The sequence below is a fragment of the Neophocaena asiaeorientalis genome, unplaced genomic scaffold, assembly GCF_003031525.2.
Source record: "Neophocaena asiaeorientalis asiaeorientalis breed wild unplaced genomic scaffold, Neophocaena_asiaeorientalis_V1.1 scaffold5, whole genome shotgun sequence".
NCBI classification, from domain to species: domain Eukaryota; kingdom Metazoa; phylum Chordata; class Mammalia; order Artiodactyla; family Phocoenidae; genus Neophocaena; species Neophocaena asiaeorientalis.
In genome coordinates, this window is record NW_020174698.1 from 3,436,056 (window position 1) to 3,460,469 (window position 24,414).

At 42.9% G+C, this 24,414-nt stretch overlaps 1 protein-coding gene and 1 long non-coding RNA gene across 3 annotated transcripts in view; one reads left to right on the forward strand and one right to left on the reverse strand.

The window, feature by feature from the left end:
- Window positions 1–24,414, forward strand: part of LOC112409133 (uncharacterized) — an 89,266-nt gene that overhangs the window by 19,915 nt on the left and 44,937 nt on the right. The window lies entirely within an intron of this gene.
- TCF21 (transcription factor 21) lies at window positions 17,448–20,512 on the reverse strand. Of its 2 annotated transcripts, XM_024759069.1 has the most exons (3): window positions 19,783–20,512; window positions 17,914–18,011; window positions 17,448–17,776 (listed from the first exon to the last, which is right to left on the reverse strand). In XM_024759069.1, exons 1-2 carry the CDS (start codon window positions 20,230–20,232, stop codon window positions 17,922–17,924), a joined length of 540 nt encoding a protein of 179 aa, XP_024614837.1. In that variant the 5' UTR covers window positions 20,233–20,512; the 3' UTR covers window positions 17,448–17,776; window positions 17,914–17,921. The 2 variants fall into 2 exon arrangements, with proteins under 2 accessions (XP_024614837.1, XP_024614836.1); XM_024759068.1 differs by having other exon boundaries at window positions 17,448–18,011.

Here is a 24,414-nt window from a genome sequence, read left to right on the forward strand (position 1 = left end):
TTTATTTCCTTTTCTTGTCTTATTGCACAAGTTAGAACTGCCATGTTGATTGTCTTTTTAAATTTATTTTGAGTTCTTCCTGGTTCTTAGTATAGTAATTTTTTTATTGAAACCTGCACCTTTTTGTATTAAGAAAATGGATCTTATTTAAGCCTTCTGTTTTAGCTGGCTTTTTCTGACACTACTCTGGCAGGGCGCCATTGTTCCTTGTTAATGCTTTGTTACTTGTAATCAAACCTTGTTACTGCCAGACAAAGGTAAAAGTCCAGATGACCCACTTGGCCTCCACTGAGACTCAGAGGTGGGTGCTCCTTGTTACTGCTTGGACAGGGTAGGAGTTCTGGTACCTCACATGGCCTCCACTGACAATGCAGTGGCAGTGGTCTTGTTACTGCTGGGTGGTGGTAAAAATCTTGATTCTCCAGTAGACCTCTAACACCACCTCAGCAGGGAAGTGGAGGGACACCACATTACTGCCAGGTGGGGATGGAAGTCCAGTCTCCTCACATGGTCTCCCCTGACACTGCAGGAAAGTTACTCCATGTTGTTTCTTAGGCTCCAAGGTCTCTGGCTGGTTTCAAAGTCTATTTTTGCTTTATATAAAATGTCCAGAGTTTTTAGTTGTACTTAGCAGTCAGATAGAGAAAAATACATCTATTTCATCTTTCTGGGAGCAGAAGTCCTCAGCAGAAGTTTTAAAACTATATAACACTGAATATTTTCCAGGGTATGAGGAAATTGGTACTGGGAGTGTAAATTTTTCAAATTTTGGTGAGAGCAATTTGATAGAGGCATCCAAAAATTTGAACAAGATCAGCAGTCCTACTTGTAAGAATCTATTCTATGCAAATACTAACATGAGTACATAAAGAATAAAGATGATTATTTTAGCATTTTTTATAATAGGGAAAATAATTAGAAAAAAATTATCCAAAAATAGAGAAATGGTTAATATGGTATCCATAAATGAAATTGTATGACTTTTTAAAAGCAAGCTGAAAAATAAAACTTATTGAATGTTCTACACATACTAAAATTGTTAAATGAGGCTTTTCCTGTTGCTTTGGGCAACTAAAGCTATAGGCTATGGGCAAAGGATCATAAAGTAACCTATTCTACAGTGATACCCTCCAGGGAACCTTGAACATTTGCGGCTGACCTCTCTATTAAGGCTAAAAACAAGTGAGCAAAATTTGCTGCCTCCAAACATTATCCTAGTACATCCCCTGCCCTTCCTCCAGCCTCAGCCATCATCTCAGTGTTCCCTTACAGTCCTATAAAAAGAAGATCTAGGGATAGTGGTAGGGTTGGGAAAAGTCTTTGAAGTCAGATGCTGTTGGTTTATGTGGGACCTCTGTTTATTCCCCACTGATTTCCATGGAAAAAGGAGGGGTGATGCTTACCCCCCACCTCCCCATCCGCACAAATCAAGTTAAGGGAGAGAAGATCAGGAGAACTGCTTACAGACATTAAGGTTGCGTGAAACACTGTGAGACTGGCATCTCGTCCCCTGAAGGAAATTTTGGGATTTGGGCTAAAATAGTTGATCCATCAATCGGCCCATATACGTATATGAACAGGGGTAAACAGAACTGGAGACAGATGGTAAATGGATGAGAGCTGACCACAGGGTGAGAGGACACCAGAGGCAAGAGGGAAGGTGCTGAAGAGGTTGGGAAAGCTAGACATGAAGATGTAGAGACAAACTCCACTTCATGGAACTGTACAGAAGGGTGGCTTCATAGCATCCTCTCCTCTCCCAATATCCCCCTCCCAGAAGAAAGCCTACAGAAGAACTTACTCTTGAGCCCAGGTGAGAAGATATATTTGGGCCCTTGTTACATAGAGGGCAGCCAAGGCAAGCGAGAAGCAACAACCAGCAGAGGACCACAAGAGTAGGCAGTCAATAAAGAAACATCCTCTCTCATCCTCCCTTACAACCTGCACAACTGAAAATAAGTTCTTAAATAGGTAGAGGAAGAGATAAGCCAGACCCCCGCCCCGCTTGACTCCAACCCCAGTCAATGACCAAACTCACTGCAGGTCTCTGGAGCCATGGACCATGACTAGCAGAGATGAGATCTGCATCAGATGAGATTGGAGTTTTAAACTGGACAATACTGAATTTGTCTTTTAATTATGAAATGTTGGAAATGCTGTGGTATCTGCCCAAGATATCATTAAGGATCTGTTTCCCACTCAGAAGAGGAAATTCGACATAGCATAGTAACAGGAGGAAAGTGAAACTGGTTTCATTTTTATCCCTGTGAACTTAAAACTGTTAATCAACATGTTACATGTTCATGTGTGTATGCATGTATGCAAGTGTGCATATATATTCATTAGTCTATATGTGTATATATTTTCTAAGCAAAAAGAACTGTTTGGAAGTTTCTGTGCTCCATTATTTACAGTGGCCACAATCTGGCCAATATAAAGATGGAATTTATAACAACCAATAGGTTTTTAATTTGAGAAATAAAAGAGTTTTCTTTATCAGTAATGGATGTACACACTGTATGTTCCAGCCAGATAACAGCATGTCCATAAATTTCACAAAGTTGAAAAGGCTTCACCAATTGATGAGAATAAATCTTTCATATTTGTATCCCACACATCCCAATGGGCTAAGTCCCCACTGTCTTGACTAGCGATCTGTAGTCTTTTTCTTAATGAATTTCTAAGAGTTTGACCCTGTAGAGGGTCATTTTCAATGCTGGAATCCCTGGGGGACTGGTTGGGTGGGGGCAGGAGGTAGATTGAAGCATCAGGGCTGTCCTTTCAAGGTAATCAGAAACAGTGGCTTCTGGCTCCGTTGAGCCAGTGTTAGCACTTCTAACTTCCTGCTCGGTTTGAGGTTGACAGCTGTCACTCTTCTCCTTGAACCAGCTCCTTTGGAAGAGCGGACTCCCTCTCCTCCCATGGGTTTCTGCTCCCTCCTCTGCCAATCTCGGGACTGTTTCCTGGTATTCTTTTTACACTAACTATTGGAAGCCGCCTATTTCTGTTGACTCCCTCTTTAAAAAGGGGTTCCCACAGCACAGTAATTTGCTCATCTGGGATACTATTCTTTCAGCCCTCAGTGGCTAGTTCAGAGGATGGTCGAGCCTAGTTTTTTATTCTCCCTGGAAAAAAATGCTATCTTCAATATCTGTACCCTGCTGCACAGCTGGTCCACTCCTTTTCACTCAGCCTTCACTGTCTTTCCACCGCTCCAGATTACTTTGGGGACCCGCAGATTATCAGGTCTGTACATCTCTTAACTCCAATTGTAAAGAGAGTTTCAAGTGATTTCTCACAGGACTTCTGAGCTCCATGCAAACCAAGGGGTATGCCTGGGCATCTGTTCTATACATCCCTCAGTATTTCATAGCAGTAAAGCTAATCATGCAGCAAATGTGACCAGAACATTTAGGGAAACTCTAGGGCGTGGTGGCGACTAACTCCGATAAACCATATAACTCAGCAACTACCCAACCCAAATGCTACCAAGGGAAATAACTTGCCTTTCCTAGCAATCTGAACAATTTTGGGGGCAGAAACTCACAGTCTCTCGCAGTAAAAGCTGTATAAGAAATAAGTGAAGTTACCCCGACCTGGCTGGAAAACAAGTTGGAAAAATAATGAGACATCTTTGACAAAGACCTAGAAGATAGAAGATAATGTTAAGCATTCATAATGGTAGATTGCAATGGGTATCCTTATATGCTGCTAGTGAGAGTTTGAATGGGTACGACCTTTCTGTAAAGCAATTTTGCAATATTTATAAAGAATCATTCTTGGAATCTATCCAAAGTAATAGTCTAAGAGGTAATCAAAGATATAAGCGTGCATAAGGATGGTCAATACAGAATTATTTATCATAGGAAAAATTAGAAACAACTTAAATGTCCAGAAATGAATGATAGCTTCCCCATTAAATGGAAGATTACCCAGTCATTAGAAATCATGTTTCAAAAAAATTGTATGATCTAGCAAAAAGCCTGCTTCATAATATTAAGTGACAAGTAGTAGAGTACGAACCGCATATACAATATTAACCTAATTTTGTTATGTCTATCAACCTATATCTCTGGAAGTAAACCTTTTCTTTCCAAATGTTTTAAAATAATCATAGATTGCTTTTATTATCAGAAAAAAACTTACTTAAGAGCATTTGTTTTAATTTGGCAACACCTACATTGGGACTTTCTGGTTTGGGGGTAAAAGTCTTTTCTATAAAGGCACATGAGGTAAAATTTTGTTTTTAAAAGTTCTTGAGGATGGAATGGAAAGGCAAAAATTTGGAAACAAGGTTACTCCCTCCCCCAACAGTTACACAGTTATAATAATCTTAATTTTTTCATGTTCTCCTTCAGCCCTTGCACAAAAACAAATATTACTTTTTTAAAGTTGTAAGTTGACCCAAAAGGGGATGATGGTATAAATTAGCAGAGAAGAGAGAAATCTGTTCATCTCAATCCCTTGTTCTCTTTCCCTACTCAATGGTTAGACTTCCTTATATGGGCAAGAGAAAAAAACAGTTAAATTTAAAATTTAGTCCAAGTAGTGATCTAGGTAATTGCTGATGGGGTGTAAAGTAAGAAGCAATTTGGCAAAATGTATGAAGAGCCTAAAACTGGTCATGCTCTTTGGCCCAGAATTTTACTTCTGGAAGATGCAGACAAAGATCCAAAATGGGTATCGTGAACAAACTTATGGTTACCAACGTGGGGGAGTGGGGAGATAAATTAGGAGTTGGGGATTAACAAATACACACTACTATATACAAAACAGGTAAACAACAAGGGCCTACAGTATAGCTCAGAGAACTATATGGAATATCTTGTAATAACCTATAATGGAAAAGAAACTGAAAAAGAATATATATATTCTAATATTCATATATATATATAAATATATATATATATATATATATAAATGGGTATCATGGCCTAAAGTGAAATACCATCTAAATATCTAAAAATCATGGACTGGTTAGGTAAACTGTGGATAGGATAAATAAAATTTGATAAGACATTAAATCTTTTGAAGGTTCACTAATTCTTCAGAGTGCCGTGCCTTTGGGCCATCATCCTCTTTTCAGCCCTATTTTGCTTGTTCAGCCATTGGTGGAGATAAGCCCAGACCAGGGTCAGAATGGTAACTAAATAGATATGCACATATCATTTGTTTTTGAATTTTTTCTAAATATTATGTAACATGCAGAAAAGGAAATCATTCTAATGAGAGAGAGAGTCTTAGAAGGAGTCTCATGTTCTTCTTGGTTCTGTATTCAGGGCCAGCAGAGGTTCTAAAACTAGTCATGGTACCAAGAGTTTCTGGGTCTTCTTACATTTAGTTGAGAGTGGTTGGGCATTTTCCTGGCCAAATGCCAGAAGTCTGGCTCAAAAACCACATGAAAGTGTTTTCTAGAGTTATGACTTTTTAATTTAATGATGAAGGGAACTTTAAAAACATTGCTGGTGAAGAAATCAAGGCACAGTGAAATTAAATGATTCATGATTAGCTTGGGGTCAGAGTAGATTAGCCCCTAAAGCTCAGGCCTATGAGTTTTTGTTTTTGTTTTTTTAATAAATGTTTTATTGTTTTACTTTGGAAATTTTTAGATGTTTAGAAAAGTTGCAAAATTTTTTATAGACTCTGTATCTTAACTCACTTTCCCTATTTTAAAACTTTTTACATACACAATTTGTCAAAACTAAGAAATTAACATTGGTACAATTATCCTAAATCCGTACGTTATTTAGTTTCCTTTATCACTACCAAATGGCTTTTTTTTATTCCAAAATATTATTCAGGATACCACATTTTACTTGGTCATTGTGTCTCCTTAATCTCCCTTGATCTATGACAATTTCTTTAGTCTTTCCATTTTTCATGACCTTGATAGTTTTGAAGAGTACTGATACGTTGCAGAATATCTATTAATTTGGATATGTCTGATTTTTTAAAATAATTAGTCTGGTGTTATTGGTTTGGGGGAAGAGTACCATGGTGTCTATGAGCTTTTGAAAATATCACTTAAAAAATATCTTATCCTAATAAACTAGAGTATACCTGATAATGTAATATTGAAAAAGTTAGTGGAATTCAGTGTCATATAGTTTATGAGTTGCTTTATAAGATTCAGAAGAGAAGAAAAAGCAAAAGACAGGTTCTGGAGATAAAAAGCTTTGGGAAGTTCATACTTGTTTGAGGGGAAGGCCCCTGAGATGATGCAGAATGCTTGGAAGGTAAGGCATAAAAAAGTTACGCTCAGCTATTATAGGGCATGGCTGACTCTGATGGTCTATCATTCATAGTTCTGGTGTTGATTTTCCAGTAGTGAACATAAGTTTCTGCTAATGCACCTATCATATCCTGAAAATGTTTTGCTTTGGACCGAGAGCACATATTTTCAAAATGACTTCCTATATCAGTGTGGTAGAAAGGTGGCCCACTATATATAGCCAATCTCCAAATGGCCTGAGATCCAATTTTAGCTTTGGGAAAATAAAAGCCTCCAGGACAACCACCTTGGATACAAAAAGTGACGTTTTGAAATCACTTCCCCAGATATTTGTTCACTCCTGGGAGATTGGTTAGTCTGGGGTAGAGGCAGTGCACCATGTTGGACTAGCTTAATGAGTGACAGGCTGAGCTGTCCACAGCACTAACTTAGAGTGTGGCAGAAGCAGCCAGTATGTCCCAGTAGCCCACCCTTCTGGAAACTGGTACAGCAGGTGCAAGACTGCCCTGCTCTTTCAGGTCCTTGCAGAGAAGAAAGTCTGCAACTACTGGAGAGTAAGACCTAAGCTGGAGATAAGAAAGGTGTCATCTTATCTATTTTCAGTGTGTAACATGGGGTCCTACATACACTGGGTACTCAGTGCTGATGCATGGGATGAAGTGAGCTACTGTATATCATCATTCTAAGATGCGTTATTTTTCACATTTCTAAAATTGAGATGCGCCTTAACACTGGTCTATTTGTTTGAATTTTCTATATTGTTGGTATTATCCATGCTGGGTTAAATTGCCATGGAAAATATCTTTTAAAAGATTATACTGGGCTTCCCTGGTGGTGCAGTGGTTGAGAGTCTGCCTGCCAATGCAGGTGACACGGGTTCGTGCCCCGGTCCGGGAAGATCCCACATGCCGTGGAGTGGCTGGGCCTGCGAGCCATGGCCACTGAGCCTGCGCGTCCGGAGCCTGTGCTCTGCAACGGGAGAGGCCGCAGCAGTGAGAGGCCCGCGTACCGCAAAAAAAAAAAAAAGAAAAGATTATACTGCATCAGAAGAAATTTTATTTTGGTATATAGATATCAATAATAAATATAACTTTGTTATGCATAGCAAGGCATGGAAATAGAGAACTAAAGTACAGGAACAAATGCATTTTTCATTGGAGGAATATCCATAATTCTGTACTTTCTTGCAAAGGCACGTGCAGATGCTTTATAGAACTTAAGAAAGGAAGTAAACCATAAGTAGATGACCCTGTTACATTTTGTTACTGAGATATGTGCAACAGATTGCCTGTCACATGCTGTATTAGTTTCCTGTGGCTGCTGTAACAAAGGACCACAAACTTGGTGCCTTAGCACAACAGAAACTTACCCTTCTTGGCTGACAGCCAGAAGTTCAACATCAGATTCACTAGGTCAAAATCAAGGTGTATGTATGGCCCCGCTCCCTCTGGAGGTTCTAAGGGAGAATCCATTTCTTGTCTCTTCCAGCCGCTGGTGGTTTCATCACTCTAATCTCTACCTCTGTCTTCACATGACCTTTTCCTCCTCTGTGTATCTAATCTCCCTCTCCTTTTCTCTCATAAGGACACTTGTAATGGCATTTAGGGCCCACAAATAATCAAGGATAATCTCTCCATTTCAACATCCTTAACTTAATTGCATCTGCAAAGACTTTTTTCCAATTATGATAATATTTACAGTTTTCAGGGATTAGGATCTGATGTCTTTGAGGCCACCATTCATCCTCTTATACATGTCAAGTAATGAAACTAGTGTCAGAAGAACCTCCAAATTTCTAAGAATAGGTAAAAGAAAGGTGGGTATGATTAACTTTTTTTTTTTTTTTTTTTTTTTTTTTTTTGGGGTACGCGGGCCTCTCACTGCTGTGGCCTCTCCCGTTGCGGAGCACAGGCTCCAGACGCTCAGGCTCAGCGACCATGGCTCACGGGCCCAGCCGCTCCGCAGCATGTGGGACCCTCCCAAACTGGGGCACGAACCCGCGTCCCCTGCATCGGCAGGCGGACTCTCAACCACCGCGTCACCAGGGAAGCCCGGTATGATTAACTTTTGTTGGTATTTTCTTTATCCTCCCTTCTGACAAAATCAAGAAAGGGTAAGCACTGAAATTTGCAGAATGTGTATCAGTGGCTTAGAAGAAAATCACAGTAATTATAGAGGAAAAATCTTCTAAGAAATATTCTTTGTAACCCAGAGGACAAAATGGGTGGTACAGCATTAGATGTTGACAATTCAAAGTGGGAAATAATTCAGAAAGGCTAGACTCTGAATATGAAGAAGTTTTAGGAAAACCTTAATATGGAAGATTAATTATAAAAATGGTCCCAAATCTCACCCTTCTCTGTATCCATGCTCTATGCGATGTGTCTGCAGCTTTTCCCATCAAGAAGTAGCATCTATTTCCCTACCTCTTGAACCTAGGATGCTCTGTGACTGGCATTAGCCAACACAAAGCAGCCAAAGTGACACTAGCAAGTTTTGAACCCAAGTCCAAGAAGCTTGTGAGTTTCTCTTCCCTCCCCAGTCACCATGGAAGCAAGTACATGCGGGCCTATTGGATGATGAGAGACACGTGGCTCTGTCACCCTCATCACCTCAGCCAGTAGCCAGCCTGCCATCAGACATGTGAGTGAGGCTATCCTTGACCAGCTAGCTCTCAGACAAACTGCCCCCCAACCACAGATATATGAGCAAGCTGAGTGAGAACAGCATAGCCCTGTCCAGATCAGCAGAACTGCACAGCTGACTTGTAGATGCATGAGCAATAACAAATGCTTACAGCATTAAGCCGTTGGGTTCTGGGGTAGTTTATTACATGACAAAAACTGATACGTAATGGGTGGAAAATCACTAGATTTTAATGGTGGAGTAAATAAATAATTCAGAATGAATTGCACTCTGACTACAAAACAGGTTTTTGGACTATTTTAACTAACTTATTTTGCTTATAGTTTCCTTTTTTGTATCTTTAACAGTGGTAGAGGATAAAAAATACTAGTAAGTCTAAAAGAGTTTTTAAAATGAGTATAAAACAAAAACTCTGATGGAAAAAAGCATCATGTCCTGCCCTTCTTGTAAGGATTTCTTTCTTTTATAGGGCTATCCTATAAACCATCCTTAATTTCTTTTATCCTGGGGAGTCTCCTATTTTCAAGGCAGGAGACCATTTCAGTTTAATTAAGTAGAAAAATTCTATACTCAGCTTTCTGCCACTAATCCACCATATATCTTCTGGTGATTTACTTCCCCTCTCTGTGTTTCAGCTGCTTTACATGAAAAGTAAGGGTGATAATACCTTCTAGTTAGGGTTGTTTTGAAGATGACATATGATTGTCATATGCATGGTCTCTGTGTAATGCAGATGGATGAAGAAAATTAATGAAGCTGAATCTATACGAGTTAGCATTTTCCTAAATATGCCCAGTAATAGCACTGATTTTCTCAATAAAATTATTCTATTCCATAAAGTAGATCATTTGGTTATATGTATATATGTTTTCTTGATGTTGATATCTCTGCCCTTTCCCCCCATTACAAATACAACATGACCTTTTTCCAAACACATGTTGCTCACCATTGGTGTAGCAGAATAAAACCAGGTGGCCCATGTGCAGACACCTCAACCCTGATTGCATTAGATTACATTTGTAGCAAACAGATTTGGGATTCCTGTCTCACCCAGAGCCTACATCTCAAAAGAATCTGCCCCAGCCATCAGGCAACCTGTCCATCCATCCCCAGCCAACCAGAGCTGACAGGACAAGAGGCGTACAACTGACCTGGGGAATTTAATCAGAGCCTCTTAGAACGAGTCTATAGTAGTCCATATGCATATTCCTTATCTTAAGAATTCAAATTAAGAGGTGCTGAGACTAAAATTTTGGATAGTAGAGCCTACAACTGCATGTTCTTATAGAATTGGGGCCATAGCAACCTAACAAACAAGTTCCATCTGAAATAAAAAGTTCAGGAGAAGTAGAAAGTAAGTCAGCACAGAAAATCAGAAGAGGAAATGCAGAAGACTGGCAGAGAAAGCAGAGATAAGAGCCCAGAGAGCGAGGAAGGGAGTTGTACTCTTGACTTTCAGTTTCCCAATAGATTTTCCCCTACTGTTTATTTTTTGCCTGGAGATGTCAGCCAGAGTCCTTGTACTATCTTTACAATGCCTCATTCCCCTTTTTATTTGAGCCAGTTTGAAGGGATTTTTGTTCCATGTAACCAAATGACCCCTGTTGGTTTAAAAAATTCTCCTGGGTTTAGAGACGTCTTGGGTTTCTTTTTAGTCCTTGGTGGGGAGAGAAAGAATGCTTGTTAAGAAAAAAAAAAAAAAAGTTGAAGGAGCTATTGAGTGGGTGACAGATGCCTGAAAGTGAGAGATTAGAGGGCAGCAGAAGAAGATGGTATTCACATAAAGTGCAAAAGAAGAACAAAAACGTTCTATTAAGATTCGTTAGTGAATAATTCCAGGAACCAAGCAGAAAAGTTTAGAGGTGACTGGTCCCCAGGGATAGTAAGAATACTGAAGGGAGACATGCGTTGTTTTGAAAGACACAGTACTTACTATAGACATTTTCCTGGGATTTAGTGCGAAAAGGAGAATCCACATGTGGTGAGGACTAATGTTTCAGGTTAGTTCCCCATCAACAGAATTGATGGTGAGTTTTTTCATTATAGATTTATTTTTAGTTTTAGAATACGTGTCCATTACCAAATTCTAAAATTAAAATTAGATGATATATTTAAACCAGCCTTTGGTTATAGCAATGCAATATGAACTTACCTAGAAAACAGAGGTATCTCTAAGAAGCCTATTATTAAGCTTTATACGTTCAGTCCTCTTCAAACACTTACCACATGCCTGTCGCTCTGCTAGGGGCTGGGAAACAAAAGTGGATCAGTCAGACATGGTCCCTGCCCTCATGGAGCTAGTGAGGATAAGTACAAACTAAGTAAAGAAACAGAGAAATGAAAGAAAATAATGATTACCTGTTATTGATAATGTTATAAATGTTGAAATACAGAGTTAGGAAACGGGGACTTCCCTGGTGATCCAGTTAGGACTCCACACTCCCAATGCAGGGGGCATGGCTTCGATCCCTGGTCAGGGTCATGGGGGAAATTAGGATCAGGATCCACTGTGGACAAGGTGGTGAGGTCTGTTTTGATCACATTCAAAATGACCTGAAGCAACTGGGTTCTCCTGAGAATTTAATAATTCTATATAATAATTATTCTACTCAATAATTACTACTGGGTAGATAACTATTTAGGGGAGACGCATATCATTCTTTCAGGCACTTTTATAACTTAATGACCAGAAGAAGAAGAGAGGAAAGGAAGAAAACCAATATTAATTAGTGCCCATGACGTACCAGACATCGCCCACATACATTATCTTACCAAAGCAATCATTACCTTTTTTAAAATAATTTTTAAAATTGATGTATAGCTGATGTACAATATTATGTAAGTTTCAGGTGTACAATATAGTGATTCACAGTTTTAAAGGTTATACTCTGTTTATAGCTATTATAAAATATTGGCTATATTCACCATGTTGTACAATGTACCCTTGTAGCTTATTTTCTACCTCATAGTTTGTACCTCTTAATCTCCTACCCCTATATTGCCCCTCTTCTCCTCCCTTTCCCCACTGGTAACCACTAGTTTGTTCTTTATATCTGTGAGTCTGCTTCTTTTATGTTATATTCACTAGTCTGTTGTATTTTTTAGATTACACATATAAGTGATATCATACAGTATTTGTCTTTCTCTGACTTATTTCACTTAGCATAATGCCCTCCAAGTCCGTCCATTTTGCTGCAAATGGTAAATTTTCATTCTTTTTATGGCTGACTAGTATTCCATTGTATATGTATACCACATCTTCTTTATCCAGTCATTTGTTGATGGGCACTTAGGTTGCTTCGTATATCTTTGCCTTTTGGGTAGCATTTGCAAAGCAGTCATTATTATACCCATGTTTTCAGATGGAAGAACTTAGGTCCTAAATGGTCAAGTTTCTTGCCCAAGGATTCAGTCAAAAGCTTTTTCCGCTATACCCTCCACTAGATGTAGATCTAACCCGCACAAATGGCAACAAATTACTTGTTTATCACTACCTGGATTCATTTAAAAAAAAGGATCCTTTCAGTTGTATAGTCTACATTTTATCCTATAAAGTCTCTCAAATTATCTCCACTCTTCAAAACACCTTTTAAGCTAATGATTCTGACCTAAGGGCCATATAAATTCGAAACTAATAATGTCATCTTCTACTGGGAGGGGAAAGAACAGACTTCATCTGAGTGTCAGGGGCAAGGGCAATTCAAACAACCCATCCCCAGCTGATGCCATCTGGTCCCAAGATGTCTGCTTGCTTTATTCTTTTCTCAAATATACACCCAGATTTCAACTAAGAGGTTCCGTTTCTTTCTGTTTTTTTTTTTCCAGAAATTTTATTTTTTAAATATTTTATTTATTTATTTTGGCCACACCATCTTCGCTGTAGCACGCGGGATCTTTTAGTTGCGGCATGCGGACTCTTAGTTGTGCCGTGCATGTGGGATCTAGTTCACTGAGCAGGGATCCAACCCCGGGCCCCTGCACTGGGAGCCCGGAGTCTTACCCACTGGACCACCAGGGACGTCCTGGTTTGTTTCAATTTAACCATGGCAACAGCCCCACTGTCAATTTCTTTGCTTCACCTGCCTGCCTTGTATCTTAACTTCTTCCTTCACCATAGCCTCAGAGAATTAATGATTCACTGGCGGTTCAACATGTATTGAGGCGTCGGGCGCTAAGCTGGATGCTTGGTACAATGGATGAGATGACGTCGCCTCGAGGAGCCTGGTCTCATAACTCGAAGACATTCTCAACTGTTCTCTCTGCCCTTTCCACCCCTTTCTCCTTCCTCTGCCCTGGGAAGGGATCTGTAGCCTAGTCCTTGGGGTGGTTAATATTACCATGAATGGGCTGGAGGTGGACCAGCTGAGCCTGCCAGATAGAAAGATCAAAGGCGCCCGGAACCCCGACGCCTGGAGGAAGCCAGCCTGGCTCTCAAGAATGCCACTGGCACCGAGCGAGTTTCCTAGGGCATCGCCAGAATTTGGAGAAAAGGATGCAAAGCTAAGAAAGGAAGTTCCTCTCGCCAGCTGGCTGGAGTCTGCGCCTCTCCTTGTTGGCTGAGCAGGGTCATTACCCTAGAAGCTTCCCTGGGCGGTGTCTTTGCGCTGGGCCAGTCCGCATTGGCACACGCACCCGGCTGTCTCGGAGGCGGCTCCCGGAAAGGGATGCGGACCCAAGAGGCAGTGTAGGCTGGGGCTCGAAATCGGATTCTCCATCCTTCTCCTCCCGCCCACTTCCAGAAACTTGTCTCCCGGGTAGAAAAGCCTCAGAGGAGCCGTTCCCCACTCCGCCCCCTGGCTCGGCGCCCTTTCCTGCCCGAGGGCCCCACCCGGCGCTTGCCACGTTCTCCCTACCAGCTCGCGACCCTGCACCTCAACCCCAGGCTGCCTTCCACCAGCCGGAAGCACAGGGCCCCAGCCCAGAGCGAACCCTCATACTCCCCCTGGAGTGAAGGGGCAAGCTTTGCTGACCTGGATTGCACCGCGGGGACCCTCTGCGCAACCGAGAAGTTGTAGAGGGCACGAGTCCCGCGCGCTCGGATTTCTCTCCCCCTTAGGGGTCGCAACGGAGCCAACAGCAGCCGGGCCCTAATCCATCCAGGCCTTTAATCCATCACCTGAAATCTCTTTGAGAGCTCAAGACGAACGCGCACACACATCCATACACCGGGGTTGCACATATCTTTTATTAATATTTTCTGAGGACGAGTGGTTTGATGTCTTGATCGGCATTTAAGCGTTAAGAATACACTGCGTGCCACCGTGGAGCGAGTAGAAATGTAAATGAAACTGGAGCCCAGAACATGCAGCCTCTTAAGAAAAAGTAATTCCCAAATATTTTCTTTCTCTCCGCTTCAACGTCTTTTGTTTCTTTAATGAGACAGATCCCCAAACAGTGATTCTGAGTGTGGTTTCCTGACCAGTAGCCTCAGCATCTTTTGGGAACTTGTTAGAAGTAGAAATTCTGGGGCCTCACCTCCACCTCACACCTCTGGAATCTGGAACTCGATGGATGGAGCCCAACTTTCTACTTCCAGGAGCTGTCCAGGTGATTCCCATACACACCCAGGAATCACTGGCTCAAAAGCCTCCCTGGTCAGTGTTTCCCACTGATCACTAAATATAACTAGCAGGTACCAACCTTGTCTACCACTTATCTGTTTAGAAAGAAGTCTGACGTGACAGTGGGGAAGACTGCTGGAAGCACAGTGAGTTGCCTATAAGAAGTCTTAGAAGCAATCAGAAGGGGGAGAGAGAGAGAGAGAGAGAGAAAAGGGAGGAGAAGGGATTTCCCCAGCTTCAGTCCACTTTCATTATCTGTCTCCTCCTCCTGAGAACTCACAGACATGCTTATTTGAAACATGTCATTTTCCTTCCAGCCTTCTACAACCTGCTTTGGTTGTTCTCCTTCTAGAGTATCTTAGAAAGCACCTTCTAAGATATTTTTTATAACTGAGAGGTCACGCCTCCCTCACCCCTAACTATCTGGCTTGTGGTAAAGGGGGTCCCCCACTCCTTCCGATACCGCTTGCCTCCTTTAAAATCGAGACATGCCAAGTACCTGTGCTGGCACGGTAGGCTCAAAGTCACACCCCGCTGGGACAGGCTTGAGAAGAGCACCAGACATTGGGACATAGGGCATGGTGGGTGCAGGAGGACTGACGACCTGGCAGAAGAGAAGGGTCCATGGGAAGGAGAGATGTTTAGACTGTGGATGTGTGTGTGGAGGGGGGTGGTCCTGCGCCAGGGCTAGTGGTAGCCACAACCCTGTCATTCCCACCATGTTGCTTGCTCCTTTCCGTGGACAACCTTTGGGTCCCCTAGTGTGCCCAGGCTCAAAGGCTGAGACCCCTGTGCTCAGGGTTTCCAGACAGCCAAGCACCAGTGTAGCCCGTCTATTTGCTGGTCCCACTCCCTATCTTTGTTCTCTGAATTTTTCTGGACTCTGGATTTCTAGGAAATCGTCACATTGGTATAAAGCTCTAGACAAAATGGGAGAACATCGAGGAGGGGTAAAGGGTTTTGTGTGTGTGTGTGTGTGTGTGTGTGTGTGTGAGAGAGAGAGAGAGAGAGAGAGAGAGAGAGAGAGAAGTTGTAACCTTCAACATTGCATTGAAGGGGTGTGTTGGTTCCTGCAGTAAAAAGACCCTCGCTTGTGCATGCTCTCGAGCTTCCTGCCTGAGTACTTTCAGGTCTGGTCGGGTCTAGTATAGGCAGCTCACCGCCAGCCACTTAGTACAAGTGACCAATATGTGCACGGATCTTTTCCACTGCAAAGCAGTTGCAAAACTATAACTTCATTTGAGCACCACTAAGGCTTTGTGAGGTGAAAGAGGAAACGTATGAGTACGATTATTATTATCATTATAATCACGTTTATCCCCACTTTTGGAGATGAAAGAACTGAGAATCCAAACGCTTTCAGGAAAGAACTGGACGCAAAATTAGGGCTTAACTTGCGTGTCCCGCGTGCACAGCTTCAGGCCTCATGCTGAAAGCACAGACTGCAAGTTGTCGGAGGGAGGCATGAGGACTTTTTTAACAAATTGTTTTGCGGTTGGGGGTCGTCAAAGAATGAGCAAGCAGGAATTCCTTCTCTAGGGGCCGCCTGTGCAGAGTGCTCAGAATTTTGAGTACTTATTGTAAAAATGTGAGTGGGAGCTTGGAAAATTTGCTGAATGTGAAACGCAGACAACTGAATCACGTTGGGACGCATCTCTGACTTGAACTCTGGATCGGTGAGGTGAGGGTAGACGGTCCATCCCTCTGGTAGAAGCGAATTTGGGAAAGGTGGAGGTGGCCAGAGCTTAAAAGGCTCTCTTGAGGGTCAAGTCCGGGTAGGGGGTTAAGGGGCTGGGAGGGAAGCCTGACACCCTGAGAGGTCCTCCGACGTGCGAATGACAGCTACGTGGATGAAGAGTCACCCGCGTTCCCAGCGCTTGGAGAATGGAGATGTGGACTTGGTAACGTGGTAACTGTCTCTGGCAGAGAACATCCCTCCTGGCACAGCGGTTCCCCGGGTCAAGAGCATCGCCGGCTCCTTCCCTGCTGTCCAGGCTGAGGGCTCCACCCCCTAAGCGGCCTTTGGTGTTGGTTGAAGGTAAGTGCAAGAGCTGGGGAGCCCTTACTCAAGGTACCTAACTGAGCCGAGAAAAAGGAAAAAAAAAAAAAAAATCCAAAAGAAAGAGCAAATGAAGCGGAAGTTTCAAGGCCCTCTGCGAGGAATAACAGTATAAATAACCGAAGACGTCTTGTAAACACTGCGGTCATAACCCCGAACATTAAACAGCCCCGGTGGCATCTGGCGCATCGGCCGCCGCTGGCTGCGCTGGGGCAGAGAGGGAACCCGGTCCCAGGCTCCTCGGACGCGCCTCTCTGTTTATCTCAACTTAATCTTCCCCAACGAGCTGTTCCGTAGCCTGGAAGATGTTTAAATTAAAACCCAATCCACCGGAAGTCGTGGAGAGGAGCTGAACGCGCTGGCTAATGTAACCGAAATGCAGGCATGCGCGTTGTTATAAGTAATCATCAATTATTAATAAGAAATATAAAATACACGTTGCAGCCCTTTGAAAATCGTAAAACACATTCCAAAGGTATGGCATTTATGTTCTTCATCGCTCCCAGTATTTCTTCACTGTTTTGCAGCTATGGGTTGCTTGGGTTCATGTACGCACCTGGAAAGTTATAGAATGTGGAGTTTACCTTCCTGCTCGTGTTAGCAATTAAACTGTGGAATAACTGAAAATCAGATTTTTCTTTTCTGGTGTGTTTTTCTCTTGAATTGTGTAACTGTTAATAACTTTAATCCTTCCCTTTCTTTGTTTACAGTTAATTATTTCTAGTTGTCTGAAAAGTAACGTGCAAACTTGAGGGACTAGTTTCTTTTTGAGATTTCAGTACAAAATAGGATCTGCACCTTCACAGTGGAAATCATATTTAATCATTGTCTATCTCTAGAAGTTTGGATTGAGACTCAAAAGAACCACTTTTATTATATAGCTCCCCCATAGTTCCCCATCTTTCTATTCCAAATATATATTTTAAAAAATCACACCAAATGTCAGGGCTTTTAGCAATATAAAGAAAGATTTATTTTTGAAAGTAGCAAAACTTGTTTGAAAAAAATATATATCTTTAAGTGAATTACTTTATAAATGTGACTGTCAAAGTCAGCTATTCTATGATCTACATTTTACAACATATTGTACAAAAGATACACATTGATAGGCTCTTATTATCTATTTATATATTTATAATTACATATTGCACTTGGACCAGCAAGGCTCGCAGAGTCATTCACGGTAGAAGTTAATAAAGTTAAATAGATGGGAATCGTTGTAAGTACAATTGATGTCCTCTGGTTTGGAAACGAATCTCCTCGTCGCTGTAAAGTGTTCTCGAGGGGTGGGAAAGGGAGAGGAGAGTTGCAAGGGGGAAGAAGAGACAGAGAGCAGGGAGGGCAAGGGTCGCCTTCCCGGGGCCCCCTCCCCCCCCCCCCCCCGCCCCGGGAGCGCGCCTTTCCCAGACTCGCACCTCCAAGGTCAGGACGCCGTGGTTCCACATAAGCGGCTTGCGGTCACCACTTCTTTCAGGTCACTCTCGGGTTTCCCGGCCACCATAAAGGGCCACGTCTGCAGGAGAGAAGAGGGTGGAGGAGGTAAGTGGCCATGGAGGAGGGGTGGGATGAGGCGGGAGCCCGAGACCAAAGGAAAGGGCGCCCAAAGGAAAGGGCGCGGTGGGGGGCAGGCAGTGAGTTGGAGAGGCCCGTTATCTCTGCAGTTTTCCCGGTGACCTAGTGCGCCCTGTGGCTGGGTAAAGCAGAAAGCAGCGTTGGCGCCAAGCCACAGCTCGAGGTGGTAGAGCAAAGAGGGGCTCGCCCTGGGTTTGAAGTGAAACCCAAGAGAGGAGACCCTTGGAAAGCCCAAAGTGGCTCCTGCCCTGCCACAGCCCGGAGGCAGATGCTAGGGTGGACCGGAGCAGGGAAGCCGAGAAGGACCTCGCGCCACTGGGCGCCGGGTTCAAGGTGAAGCGCCCTGCTGGCCCTCTTCTGACGTGCTGGTAGGCTTCCCAGCCCTCTCTCTTTCACCCCCATGGATTTCCCTACTTCTATCTTTAGTTTCCTCCATCACAAACGCCGGTTTTAACCACAGTTTCTAAATTAATCGCCAGCTCTTAAAAACAAATAATGTTAATAAAAGAATATAGCCGTGTTTTCACATTGTGTTCCTACTGGGCTGAGCAAGCATAGCTTTCTCTTCCCTTCTCCGTTCTGTGTATAATAAAGCTCCCTTAAGTTTCTTAGTCAAAGATGAAGGCAGCAGCAGTTGTAAATGAAGGCACTGCTTTCATTTTCGTTCCAGATTTTAAAAAGCTGTTTCCTCATTCAAAAACCCTGACTTTTAATTAGAAGGAAAAATATTTTTCACAGCAAAATGTGGTTTTGCATCCCCCCCCAATTCCTGAAACCAATTCAGAGAGAAGACAATTCAAACCTTCAAACCTCTCTCTCTAGTGCCCACCGATAAGAAGACTTTTAAGAGGAAAACCTCTCCTTCTTATCATATATAAACAGAGGTGGTAGTTAGTTTTTGTTTTTCTTTAGCCCCTGGAAGGTTTAAAATTAAATCAAACGAAAAAGGAATTAAAATATAGTTCTTAAACAGTAAAATGCGGTTGAGAAAAATATTAGACTCAATGAGCATTATTCTTTAAGATAAAAAGTATCATGTTCTTAAACTTGAAGGAGAGTGACCTATTTTAATATTATTTATTACACTAATACTCGTGATAATGTTCTGATTATGCTGGTATTTGCTAGAAATTCTGAGATTCGAGAATGTTAATCCATCTGTAGGATAAGTGCAGAATATTTAAATAGTTGGGGACTTATGTGACAATTATGGGGGGGGCATGATGTGTCCATATGTAAAGGTTCTACATATCCTTGGGAAAGAAACAGAGTTGGCTGTTCTTATTTACAGGAATTAGAGGGGGCGGGGAATCAAGTTCTACTCTTCAGCTGAAAGAATAAAAGGATTACTAAAATGCCGCCTCAGCGCGCAGCATCTTGTCCGTGTTCGCTGTCCCGCACCGGCCCAGAAGGCGCTGGCGCGAGTGCGGAGGGATCCCTCCTCTTTGCCAGCTCGATACGCCGGCAAACTCCTAATTGGGCTGCCACGTCAAATACTCGCATAAATCACCGCGTTCCCGCGGCTTGGAAGGCAGAGAGTGAGGGCCGTGTGGGGATCGCCTGCACCGGTTCCCTAGAGACGCTGGCTGGCGGTGACTAAGATGCGCGGCTTCCAGGCTGGCGCGCACCCTCTCACCGGGGACCCACTGCAGCCGCGCTGGGTCGCCCCCGCCCCCCTCCCCGGGACGCCGCCGCCGCACCGGAGAACTTACCAGGTTGACCGGGTGAATATAACCGTTCTCGTACTTGTCGTTGGCCAGGATCTGCCTCAAGTGGGCGATGTAGCTGGACGCCAGCCTAAGCGTGTCCAGCTTGGAGAGCTTGGTGTCCGGGGGCACCCAGGGCAGCGTGGTCTTGAGCCTGGAGAAGGCCTTGCTCAGCACCCGCATCCGGGCCCGCTCGCGCGCGTTGGCCGCATTGCGCTGGACCTGCTTCCCTTCCTGGCTGACCCCACTCAAGGGGCTCTTCTTGGTGGGAGCCTTCCTCCTCTTGCCCAGGCCGCCGCGGCCCTTCTGGGGAGAGCCGGTCTCGCAGTTGGAGCTCTCCTCGGTGCTCTCGTTGGAAGTCACAAACTCCTTGTTCGAGTCCATTTTCAGCCCGTCGCAGTCCAGCATCTCCACCTCTTGAAGGTCGTCCACATCGCTGAGGGAGCCGGTGGACATGTTTGGGGGAGAGGATGAGAGAGACAGGGAAGGGAGAGAGGAGAAAGGGAAGAGAAGAGAGAGACCCCGAAACCAATGGACCCCCCGAACGTGGAGTGTGGGGCAGCCACCTCGGCTTGGGAGCCGGGAGTTGCGGGTCCGGTTGGGTCTCACACCCCTTTCCCCTTCGCAGTCTTGAGAAGGAGCCGCGAGGGCTTCTGCGGGCAGGAAGCCGACGCTCTGTTTCCCCACCCCCGGAGTCGTGGCCGTAGAGGAGTGTGAGAGAGCGCTGAGGAATTTGGTGGACACTAGGAATTTATCTGGGGAATAGAGGCGGATCCTTGCAGCCCAGGGGAGGGGCCTGCCAGGCCCCAGCAACTCTCTTAGACCCCTTTCACAACCGGAGGGAAACTCACGCACAGCCCCTGATTTCCAGCCTTTAATGTGAATCAACTCCATTGCAGGACGCAAATACCAGTCACCTTCTCCCACTCTTGGCGGGTCTGGGGAGGAGCGGGCCCTACTGAAGCTCCTTCTCCGGGGGCGGCCCATCTCCTAAGGCCCGCTTTCCTTCTTAACAGGTCATAGCTGCCTGAAACTGAGAACTTTAGGAAAACGACCACATCCTTTTGCTCTTTCTGGGCCTTCCACCCACAAATCTCACTAGCATCCTCTGGCTCCCCGCTTCCCCCCAGAAAATACCAATTAAAATGCAGGCAGGGATCAACCACCTCCTGCCAACACCCTATAAGACTGTGGCTTTTCCAAGATATCTTCACACCTTAACTCTGGTGAATTAAGACAATAAGTGCTTTCTAGGATCATTAGGGTGATGACAGAGAAAGTACCAAAAAATCCATCTACACCTGGTCACTTTAAAGATATCGAGGAACTGCCGGTGTGTACACGAACAGACATGACCATTGCACACCCACGCACAACCACACACAGTTTAGGGGGAGTGGAGGAAATGAGATAGAGTAATACTGGTGTGTGGAAAACATTTTGTTAGTCGATAATCTTTTATTAGTGAAACTAAAACCTATAACCTTTTCTTAATGAAATCAAAACTTTCCCCTAAATTTCTTTCTAGAAATGCAGTTAATATTGTCTTAAGAATGTTAGTTGCTCTCAGATATCACCCTGTCCGGGACTTCTGGTTTCCTCCCTCCCAGTGCTGCCTGCTGCCTTCGCCTTCTCCTTACATCCTCTTGGCTACCAGGGTTCTGCATGTAAAACTGACATTACAAAACATTAAGCAAAATGTCCTGTTCAGAAGGTTCTTTTTTCCATCTCTAACTCCAGCCCCGACCATCTTTCCTGGAGAAGAAGAAAATCTGGGGAGTAAGTAGAAAAGCAAAGGGAACCAGAAACCAAGGGATTGAATGACATCGATGAAATGAAATCAGAGAGACAGAATGCATGAATCTTTCTTACTAGTTCTCCAGGTTTATTTCCTTGAAATTAAGGATTGACAATGAGGGGCTAGAGCAAAATGCAAGAGCGGATTCTGAGCTTTTGGCTTGGAATCTGCACCCCTCTCCTACATTAAGATACCATATCTCTAATCCTGGGCTCAGCTGGGAATTCACTAACCTCTAACATTTTGTTTTGTTAGCAGGGTCTTGTTTGCTTTCCCCCTATGCTGTAAACTAAACAGATTGTCAGCAAATCAGTCTTTATTAATGAATTAGTGAGACCCCCCCCGCCCCCATAATATCTTTGCCCAGGATCCAAAATTTGTTAATCACCGGTGTAGAGATTTATGGGCTCTCTTATTTTCTGTTGTTTGTGCAGGTGGAGATTTAAATGACCATATCCACTACTAAGATTTATTGTGAGAGTGATTGATGTTATAAACCAGGAAAAGGACTCTTCACACAGCAGGGATGATAGAAATATCAAGTTGAAGTTGCCTTTGTCCTCATGCACAAATGACCCAGCACTACAACACAGAAAGTATAATAATTTAATCTGAGATTCAAGACAGCATTAAGAGAACACCCAACAGGCCCGTTAAATGTTTCCCCTCTGATTCCCAAATTAGTTTTCTTTGATTTTCCCTCCCTTTTCTCAGTCTTGGTAAGACATGAAAGTTTAAGTTATTTTTAGACTCAAAGAGCTATGTGAAAGTGGGCATTGGCCAATACTTTGTGAAACGTGTGTGTGTGTGTGTGTGTGTGTGTGTGTGTGTGTGTAGCTACTGAGATATCTGCGGAATAACCACAGGTACTTTATTTATTTGGGCTCTGGAATGGGATGATAATTAAGAATCAGAACTATGGCCTTACCACATACCAGGCTAGTAAGCTAGGAATATCTTGCTTAGAGTACTTTTCTTACTGGAGGGAGAAGGTCTGATTTTCTGCTACCCTTCAGTTGGTAAGCTGCTGAGGCTGTTTGGGGGATAGTAACAATCATAGTAATATATACATCCGAATAGATTTCTGCTCTCTGATTTTTCTAAGGTTTGAAACTTAAAAACAGCAATTTCTGGAAAGGAGCAAAACTAGCTTCATGCCACAAGCTGCTTTTTGTGCCTAGCAATGAGTATTATTTTTTAGATAAGTAAGAATTAAATCCACTTATCCTGCAGTGATACAGTTAGTCTGGGAAGGGCTAGTGGGTTGATAATGAACTTGGGGTATTTGTAAAAACCCTCTAAGCGATAGCTACCTGTTTGGGAGCAAGCTATGAAGAAGGCTGTTATTTAGGTACCTGGTGTGCAGTCTTGAAGACAGTAGATTAAGATGAATAATACTTTTTCCTCTTGACATTTTGTGTCTACCCTACTAATAAACACTTAGGGACAGATGGGTGGGGGAAATGACTTATTGTTGGATTCTACTGAGAAAATCAGTTAAGCTGTAACTTAAGCTGTGCCAGATTCTCCCAAAATATAAACTATAATTCTGTGAGAAGAGAAGCATTTTTGAGAAACTGTATTAACTCTTTCAATAACAAGAGAAATCCTTGGAACATTACAGTTTCAAAGAACTAAGTAGAAAACTAGTGGTGTGAGAGCATGAGGTAGTTACTAAAAGCTCTTACCTTACTTTTAAGAGAGAATTTATGCCTCAGCGACATCTGGCCAATTTGTTGCACACTTCCAACAATTTGTTCTGCAAGAAAGGCTATCTTTGAAAGATTTCAATGCTAAGGAAGATTTATCTCCAAAAGTAGTAAAATGAAGATTAGGCATGGAATGTATCCTTGAACGTAAATCCTCGTTTATCAACTGATAAATTTTCAGGAAGTTCAAATTTGATTCAGTTGCACTTGGATGGGATAATTTGCTTCCTTTTTTATGAGAAGAGAAACATCAGGGCTTCTTTTGAACTGACTTCATCTACCATCATCCCATTCTCTTTCCCAGGGGGCAGGGAAATATATCTTTAAACTCGAATTTTAGTCCTTTTCTCATACTCCCTACTAGTTGGCCAGGAGGCACACAGGCTGGCAAACTGGCGAAACTGCCAATTCTATCTTTCTTTCTCCACTTTTCATTAACACCTCCAAATGTGTTATCCTCTTTGTTTGATGGTAACCAACACCACTTCAACGATGTGCTGACCTTCTATGCAAATCGATACCTCTTTCTCCATTGGACATAATTGCCACTGTATCCTTTGCTGCTAGTTGATTATTTTCCATCTTCAGCTTATAAGACTATTGAAATTTGACTGTATTTTGTTAAATTTTAACTTATTTTGTCAGGTGAGCATTATCTCCCCTTACTGATTTCAAATTATAATGATGCTGGCCTGTTATATTTTGGCAGCCAAAGTGAATACAGCACCAGTGAGTGAGATTGGTAGCTATGTAAGGACATCAGTGATGGTGATGCTATTATCTTTACCTGGCACCATTTTTAAAAATTTATTTTATTGACATATAGTTGATTTATAATGTTGTGTTAATTTCTGCTGTAAAGCAAAGTGATTCGGTTATACATATACCGTATGTACATTCTTTTTCATATTCTTTTCCTACGGGGCACCATTTATGATCAGTATTCAGAAGTCCTCTTGGTGCACCTTACTGTCCCCCTCCTTTTCATTTAATTCAATGAATTGTAGATCCAGTGCTACAGCACTAAAATTTAAAGCTGGCAGACAGCAACAATAAAGTCCAAAGAAAGACTCATGGTTTTCAGATCCAAGAGTTAACCTTGCATCCCACATGCTCCAAAATGTAACTCTG